The sequence below is a fragment of the Hordeum vulgare genome, chromosome 4H, assembly GCF_904849725.1.
Source record: "Hordeum vulgare subsp. vulgare chromosome 4H, MorexV3_pseudomolecules_assembly, whole genome shotgun sequence".
In the NCBI taxonomy this organism is placed as follows: domain Eukaryota; kingdom Viridiplantae; phylum Streptophyta; class Magnoliopsida; order Poales; family Poaceae; genus Hordeum; species Hordeum vulgare.
Window position 1 is genome coordinate 433,491,854 of NC_058521.1, and position 9,106 is coordinate 433,500,959.

At 43.3% G+C, this 9,106-nt stretch overlaps 1 protein-coding gene and 1 pseudogene across 1 annotated transcript; both read right to left on the bottom strand.

Moving 5' to 3' along the window:
• Positions 1-406: 406 nt before the first annotated feature.
• LOC123450588 (transcription initiation factor IIA subunit 2-like) lies at positions 407-873 on the bottom strand. Its single transcript, XM_045127759.1, has 3 exons — positions 730-873; positions 538-588; positions 407-412 (listed from the first exon to the last, which is right to left on the bottom strand). Exons 1-3 carry the CDS (start codon positions 856-858, stop codon positions 407-409), a joined length of 186 nt encoding a protein of 61 aa, XP_044983694.1. The 5' UTR covers positions 859-873.
• A 236-nt stretch (positions 874-1,109) lies between these two features.
• On the bottom strand, positions 1,110-6,952 carry LOC123450589 (annotated as a pseudogene).
• Between the last annotated feature and the right edge of the window lie 2,154 nt (positions 6,953-9,106).

Below are 9,106 nucleotides of genomic sequence, written 5' to 3' on the forward strand. Positions count from 1 at the left end.
ATCATGTAAATTCAGGTGACTCAAACTATGGCCACAATGAGTAAGTGGTAGCTTCAGAAGATCTTTCTAGATATGAACACATACTATGTCAACAGGTTTTGTTTAGTAAAACAGGACTTTTACACAATTCCAGAGTTTCCCCAAATTGACCGACATCCCTTGAACTCAGAACAACATACGCAAGACATATTTCCCAGGACCTTTGCCCTTACGGCCTTAAAAACAGTGAACCACATCTTTCGTAAGAAATATACGTAGCAAGACAAAAAAAAGTTAAGGCTTGTTTCATTTACAGAGCTCTGCGCAAGCTGAACTGCAATGCAACTTAGCACCGGTACCACGTGTCGTATGGATATTGATCGACCGCTCTCTAGAAAAGAAAACATATTTATCATGCCCCAAAAGGTCATAACTTTTTTAGAACCAGACAGACAAATTAATTCACAGCGGCATACAAAAAATAATAATGGGACCACCGAGCAGGCATACGCCGAAATGGCGCGAAAGATGACAATTTTTTTCTTCCAAATCACGTACCTTGACAGTAACCTTGCTCTTCACTTGGTTTTCCAGCGCCTCCATCATAGACTGCACACACGATAAACACAGGCAAACCACAAATCAAATCATCCGCAAGATACGGCAAATTATTATGTTCCCCACTCTGAAGGGGAAGGCCAACTGGACGGTAACCAAAGAGAGAATGTGGCACCAGAGCGGGTAGAGCACCTTGTCGAACTGGACGAGCACTTGGATGGCGAGCTCGGGGCTGAAGGTGTCTCTGGAGACCATCTCATGGAGCGTCTCGGTGAGGCACATGCCGATGGTGGACCGCCTGTAGAGCTCGAAGGTGGCCATATCGCCTCGCCTGCCGCAAACAAGCACGATTTCATCAAATGTTACATACAGTCTAAGGCTAGTGGTATAAGCACCAACAACCAGAGCCTATTCGTTCATGCCATGGCAAAACTGTCAACCGCATATATATGAAGAAAAGATCCCCCATTTGATGATCCAATATGAACAAGTAGACTAATTAAGCAGGTAGTGCGTGCGTGGTTTAGTAATAAGGAATGAGGTAGCACCAACTATTAAAACTGAAAAATACTTCAAGTATCTTGTATCAAGACCCTTTTGAGGTTGCACGTGTAGAACAGACTGAACTTTGTTGCTAACTGAATTGCACGGAATGAAGTAAGGCGGGCTTCAGAGTTTCAGCGTTGACATACCTCCCGTGTTCGGAGCTTGGCCTCGACCGCCGCCTTCCTGGTGTTCTCCCACGACATGATGGAAGACATCCTCTACTCAGCCCTACACCATATATATTTGCTAGTTATAAGACATGTACGGTAGAATTACCAAAGATGTGGCACACAATTCTCCTGAAGAAAGTTCAGGTTTCTTTAGTTTAGTTGAGCTGAGTCGAGTTGAGGCACGCACCTGTTGTCGGCCTTGCTCTTCTGGTTCTCCTCCCACGCCTTCACCATGGACAACTTCCTCTCCATCTCCACCTTGGCCAGCACCGCATCTGCGCGCAAGTTCACACAACATGTTTTTTTTTTCATTCATACTTACCCGACAAAACCTGCAACCAAAGTTGCTGAACTTGAAGGGAAAATGATGGACGATGATGTGCACATACCTCTGTCAGTTGCTGAACCCGGAGGAGCTGCAGGTGAGGCTGTTGCTATTGCCGTTGCCGGTGCCGAAGGTGCGTCTGTTGTTGTTACTGTTGCTGTTGCTGGTGCCGGTGCTGGATGTCCATCTGCAGCAAGACATCAGATCAGAGTCAACATAGCACCAAAGTGATGCCACAGTGATCCACCTAGAGATCTAATCGTACTACACAAGAGAGCAGAGCACCAGTGAGTAGGTGAAAGGAACAACAGATCTTACGCTCAAGAACTCCGCCGCCTCCACCGGCCGGCTCGCCGACGACCCTCGGCGGCGCCACCACCGCGCCCGCTTTGGTCGGCTCCCGCTGGGTCTCCATGGACACGATGCTCTGCTCCTCGCATAAGCGCTCAGCACCGCTACGCGACCCGGCGGTGGCGGGGCACGGGGGCGAGGCGGCGGCGGGGCGGCGATGGCGGGGGTTGGGGCGGTGGCGGGGCGAGGTGTGGGCGGTTGCGAGGCACCGAGCGTACCGAGTGGGGGATCAAGGGTTAACGGGTTTTTAGACGTGGGTGGGCAATTAGCGCTAACGAAGTCTGGTTAGTTTCGTTAACAGCGTATCTAGATCGTTGATGATGTGATTAGACGCTCCAGATTGCGAGTTGGATCTGCCCTCTCGTGCTTTTATTAGTAGAGATGAAGCCAACCGATCCTAATTTTTATAAATGCCTATTTGAGCATCGTGAACTCATGCGTGCTAAAGGAGATTTCATTACCATTAACAATGTCATTGTTGAAGCCATTCGCATGCATAAATATGAACATTATCATAGTCAAAATTCTGATGAAATTCATGTTTCTTATGACGAGGATATTTCGTCTGACGACGACAATGTGGATCATGGCTACTACGATGAAGATGAAGAGTTTGAGATCGAGTATGAGAAGACCATGAGAAACCTTAGTCAAATGGCTAACCTTAGATACTAGATGGCCGGAGGAAAGGAGTGGGTTCTCGATAGTGGATGCACCAATCACATGACTCGAGATAATGACATGTTCCATGAGATCACATCAAACCGTGGACCTCGAATGTATGTGACCTTTGGAGACAAATCCAAGGGTAAGGTACTTGGTCTTGGTAAGGTGGCCATATCTCATGATATTTCCATTCAGAATGTCATGATTGTTGAATCCCTTGGCTACAATCTTCTTTCTATATCTAGACTAGGATACTTTGGTTTCAATGTGCTATTTACGAAAGTCGACTGGCAAGTGTTTCGTAGCAACAACCATAACATGGTATTTACTGGTTTCCGTAGAGGTGATCTATATATTGTCAATTTCACTAAAAAATCAAAATCCCGTACATGCCTTATTGCAAAATCTTCTAAAGGTTGGTTATGGCATAGAAGGTTAGGACATGTAGGTATGCGTAACCTTGATAGTCTTATCAAATGTGATCATATTCTTGGTGTTAGAGATGTTATCTTTGACAAAGATAGAATTTGTAGTGCTTGTCAAGCAGGAAAGTAAGTCATCCCGTGAAGAACATCGTGACTACAAGAAGGCCACTCGAGCTGCTTCACATGGATCTCTTTGGTCCCAATGCTTACAAGAGCCTTGGTGGAAATTCTTATGTTTTAGTCATTGTTGATGATTTTTTTCAGAATTACGTGGGTATTCTTTCTTGATGATAAATCGTAGGTAGAAAAGATCTTCAAGAACTTCACTCGGAAAGCTCAAAATCAATTAGAAGTGAAGATCAAGAAAGTTTGGAGCAACAGTAGAACGGAGTTCAAGAACACTAATGTGGATACTTTTCTTGACGAAGAAGGTATCTCACATGAGTTCTCGGCGACGTACACACCTCAAAAAAATAGAGTCATTGAGAGGAAGAACCGGACTCTCATAGAGATGGCCAGAACGATGCTTGACGAATACAAGACGCCAAGACACTTTTGGGCAGAACCCGAGGAAACATCTTGCCATGCCACAAACCAACGCTACTTACACAAGCTTCTCGGTAAAACAGCATATGAGCTACTCACTGGTAACAAACCCCAAGTTGGATACTTTCGAGTATTTAGTTCTAAGTGCTACATCAATGATAAGCATCGTCACACTAAATTTGCTTCTAAATCTCATGAAGGTTTCCTACTTGGTTACGGATCAAACTCTCACACTTACCGTGTCTACAACAGCTCCACTCAAAAGTTGAAGAGACGGTAGATGTGAAGTTTGATGAATCTAATTGTTCGCGGGTCGAACAATTGCCAAATGATGTAGGAGATAAGGAACCTTCGGAAGCCATCCAAGATCTATCTATCGGCAAGATTCATCCCATGGCGGTGAAGGAAAGTACTTCATCAACACAAGTGGAAGCTTCTACTTCGTGTCAAGGTGAACCGCAAAATGACATGGAGGCATCCACAAGTGGTACACGACATGATGAAGAAGAGAAAGAAGTACATAGTGATGATCCACCTCAACCTTCCTCACCACCACCTCAAGGAGATGACACCGTCATTGACAACGTGCAAGAAGATGATGATGAAGAAGTTCTACCATCCAACAAGATGAAGTTGTTACGAGTTCGAGCAAGAGTAGAAAAAAGATCATCCGCTCAATCAAATCTTCGGTGACATACAAACCGGGAGAATCATTCGCTCTAAATCTCATTTAGCTAACTTTTGCGAGCATTATTCTTTCATATCTAGCATTGAGCCTTTGAAGGCGGAAGAAGCCCTTCAAGACCCCGATTGGGTGAATGCCATGCGCGAAGAGCTACACCACTTCGAGAGGAATCAAGTGTGGACACTTGTTGAAAAGCCCGAAGGCGAGCAAAACATCATCTGCACAATATCGGTGTTTCAGAACAAGCAAGATGAAGATGGAGAAGTTGTACGCAACAAGGCGCGTCTCGTAGCCCAAGGATACACGCAAGTCAAAGGTATGGACTATGGTGAGACCTATGCCCCCGTTGCTATACTTGAATCCATTCACATTCTTATCTCTTATGCAAATTACCATGATATTACTATTTACAAAATGGATATCAAAAGTGCTTTTCTAAATGGTGAAATTTAGGAGGAGGTTTATGTCAAACAACGTCCCGGATTTGTGAACCCCGAGAAACCTAACCATGTTTACAAACTTTGTAAAGCTTTATATGGTCTTAAACAAGCCCCTAGAGCTTGGTACAAATGCCTAATGAAGTTTATCATTGAAAAGGATTTTGAAATTGGTAAAATTGACGCAACATTATTCACTAAAATAGTTAATGGGGAAATATTTGTGTGCCAAATATATGTGGATGATATTATCTTTGGTTCTACTAACCTACATTTTAGTGAGAAATTTGGAAGATTGATTTGAGAGAAATATGAGATGTCAATGATGTGCGAGCTAAAATTCTTCCTTGGATTACAAATCAAATAATCGAGAGAAGGTACGTTTATCTCTCAAACCAAGTACACCAAGGAATTAATCCGGAAGTTAAATATGCAAGAGTGCAAAGGTATGCGAACCCCCATGCCTACTAGTGGACATAATGACCTCACTAAGGAGGACAAACCGGTTCATCAAAGAGTATATCGATCAATGATTCGTTAATTGCTATGTATATGTGCCTACCGTCGTGATATCATGTTGAGTGTTTGCATGTGTACCCGATACCAAGCGGCACCTAACATGTGTCATCAATTGGTTGTTAAAAGAATCATGAGATACCTAATATATACACCAAAGTTTGGCATATGGTATCCCAAGGGATCTTCTTTTAATCTTGTTGGATATTCCAATTCGGACTATGGCGGAGACAAGGTTGATATAAAATACACCTCGGGTACATGTCAAATTCTTGGGAGATTTCTTGTGTCTTGGTCATCCAAGAAACAAAACTCGGTATCTTTATCTACTGTTGAAGCTGAATATATAGCCGCCAGATCATGCTATGCGCAATTACTATGGATAACTCAAACACTTAAGGATTGTGTCATTCATGTGAGAAATGTTCCATTATTGTGTGACATTGAAGGTGCTATTAATATTTCCTATAATCATGTGCAACATTCTCGAAAAAAACATATTCAAGTGCGACATCATTTCATTCGTGATCATGTTGGTAAAGGAGATATAGATCTTAAGTATTTCGTACTGACAAACAATTAGGTGATATTTTTACCAAACCTCCTGATGGGAAAGTATTTTGTCATTCGAGGAGTGAGTTGAACATCATTGATGCTTCAGAAGTGAGCTAGACTCACTCGGTTGCATGCAAGGGCATGAGCTTGATTGTCAATTCCTTGATGCCATTGACTTGATACTATCTTATATCTTGGAAAACTATGATCCCTTGTATTGCATCTAACCCTTTTGTAGGTACTTGGAAAAAATACACTCCACAAGATTGCCATCAACTCACATCAAAAGAAATATTTACATAGCCAAGCATCAACAAGCCCTTCTTCGGAGATAGAGGAAGAAGACAACAAAATCATATCCTTGACACACTACTAGGAAAAGGGCTATAGATAATAAAGACACTAATGGCGCACCAGACAAGTGGTGCGCCACTACTATATAGCAGTGGCGCACCATGTGCAGGTGCACCATTAGTGTGATGGACACTAATGGCGCACCACGCACACGGTGCGCCACTACTAACAAACTTTTTTTTCCAAAAGTACTAATGGCGCACCGAGGCAGAGTGCACCATTACTAGTTTAACTAGTAATGGCGCACCACTCATCCAGTGCGCCACTACTTTTTTTTTGCAAAACTACTAATGGCGCACCAGCACAGGTACTAATGGCGCATTTGTAGGTGGTGCGCCATTAGTAGTTTTGCAAAAAAAAGTGTCTCTCTACCCCTCCTCTCGCTTCCCCTTTCCTCCATCTCCCACCCCTCTCTCCCTCCCCGCAGCCTCCTCGTGCAGCCGCAGCTAGGGTTCCTCGCGCCGCGCCGCCGGCCAGCAGAAGCAGGAGGTGCCGCCGCCCGCCATGGCGACGTCGCAGGCACCCTCCGCAGGTACGCAAGCTTCCGGATCTGGCCAGCGCGCCTGTAATCCTCCTCCCACTCCTCCTCATTGGTTCCTCACGCGCTCCACAGCGAGATGCCCTACCACTCCTCGGCTAAACCCTAACCCCACCTCAATCTAGCGCCACTGCCGCCGTCGTCCAACAACAAGGTTCCTCCCGCATTCCTCTCCCTGCTCAAACACCTCCGGCCGGCACCACGTCTTTTACCCTCGACGACCTGCAGCTGCAACAGGCCACCCCATGGCGGACAGGGGGTCCTCTTCCATCACCGCCGTCACCACCAACAGCTCCGCCATCGCCCCGAACTGACAACTGGACAGCCTTCGCTTTGTAAGTCGCCTCACCCTCCCCTGTTCCTCCATCAATCTATGTTGCTACCCTTACTGCCATTCTCAATCTCACTAACGCCCATGTGATTCCCCTGCAGCCATCTGGGTTCTAAAGTCATGGAATTTGCTACTGTCTCACACACATCTCTTCCGTGGCCAGAAAAACCACTTTGACGGATTTTATGGGGGTTTCCAATTCCAAGGCGGCAAAGAAAAAATGTACAATTTCCGTCAATCACCAGGCCTCTTCAGGGATATCGGCCAAGACGCAAGAGGTTACTTCACTACATTTTACCATGCTTTTCTTGCGTTACAACACTTTGGAGTTTGACCGGTACGAAACGAATCATTCTCACGTGACAGCTTGGATGATTCAGACTACTTGGAGGATTATCCATCATCCGTAGATAGATGAAGATGATTCAGTGGTTGCCATATATTCAGATTCAGCTTCTTCAGTGCCCTATTTATTTTGGCTATTGATAATTAAAATATCTCCTGTTAACAACTAGTATTATGTATCCTGGCTAGATAAGCTTTGTTTGTTTATCTATAGTTAGCTGCTGGATTGTGCCCTGGCTAGATATTGTATTTGCCATGGAACAATACCGGTAATTTTTGGTCTGAAGAAAGACATGTTTTGCTGCTTGGATGTTGGACGTGTTCTGGTGGTTTGATTGATGTTTGTTGAATGCTTGTTGATGCCGTTGGTTGTGAGAACTGAATAATTTAATGCAAATCTAGATTGAGAAATAATGATGCACTTTTGTATGTGTGATTTTATTTTTACTAGACGCTTGAATCAACAAGTTCATTTTTACTAGATTGAAAAATAATAATGCACATTTTTTCTGTGGTGCAAACCCAACTATTTGCCTTTCCATGTCATGTTCTTGTTTTTGTTATCCAGTACTCTGCAATTAGTATACCACCACCACCACCAACAGCTCATATTAGGGGTCGCTGACTCTGCTTATGTGTCTCCAAGTAGTGGTAGTAGCCGTTCGAGTGCTAGATGATTGCCACGCTTTGTTGGTTTGTAGGTTGTAAGGACTGAACTTGTTCATTTTGCAAATTGGTATCCATCTAGAATGTTGTAGTTTTGGTTCTATATCTGTATCAGTGATGGTTTGATTTATGTTTTATTTTCTACTCATCTAACTGAACACAACTTTGTCTGATCATTTGTATTTTGTCTATGATTTCTAGTGCTAACTATATGATGGAGCTAACTGATCCATTAGAGCAAGTTGATGGGCTGACAAAATCTAGTTTATTTTGGTGGCATATATCTATACTAGAGCAAGTTGATGGAGCTAAGATAACAACATATCCAATTTATATGTGGGAGGGTCAAGTAGACTTGGATCTGCTAGCTGAGAGCGATACTATTAAATTATGCCGCACTCATCATTCAACTAGACAACTGTCTGGATTTCCGACTAAGCTTTTGAGTGATTCAGAGTTTGATAGTTTGATTTTTGTCTTCTAAAAAAACTTTAAACTACTAGTCCAAATCTTAGTCTTGCATTGCACTAACTGATCAATGTTTTTTCTGTTGGCAAAGCAAGAAAAATATCACAAACATGTTGGTACAATTTTCTATATGCTGAGATCTAGGGGGAGCACAACTACTACTCTCTAGTCTTGCACCAACGTGTATGGTTTGTCTGAATAGGGGATCAAAATGCCTCAAACTATTACTATTATTCTGGTCTTGCACCAACTACTAAGGCCACCACACTTCTTTTGGATTGGAGAGGGAGTAAAATGATATAGTTTATGCCACTTGGAGCATGTGCCTAGGTGGCAGTTCTAGGAGCAGGGTGTGACTGGGATGCATATGCCACTTGGATTCATTTTACTTTGGTTGTCTAGAATAGAGTTCTTATTCCTCAAGGAAAAGAAGACAAGTTACATTATGCAGATGCTTTCTGTTATTGTTTTTGAAACTGTTGCTGCATATTGTTAAGTGTCGCAACCAGGAATATATTTACTTGCTTTTGTACTGTTTCTCTTGTTTCTCAGAAATTTTGAACATTCTAGGTTGTATTATACTATGATTTAGTACATTCTCAAAAATTCACATGATGCACACAGCCATATGGAATGTGGAGCACT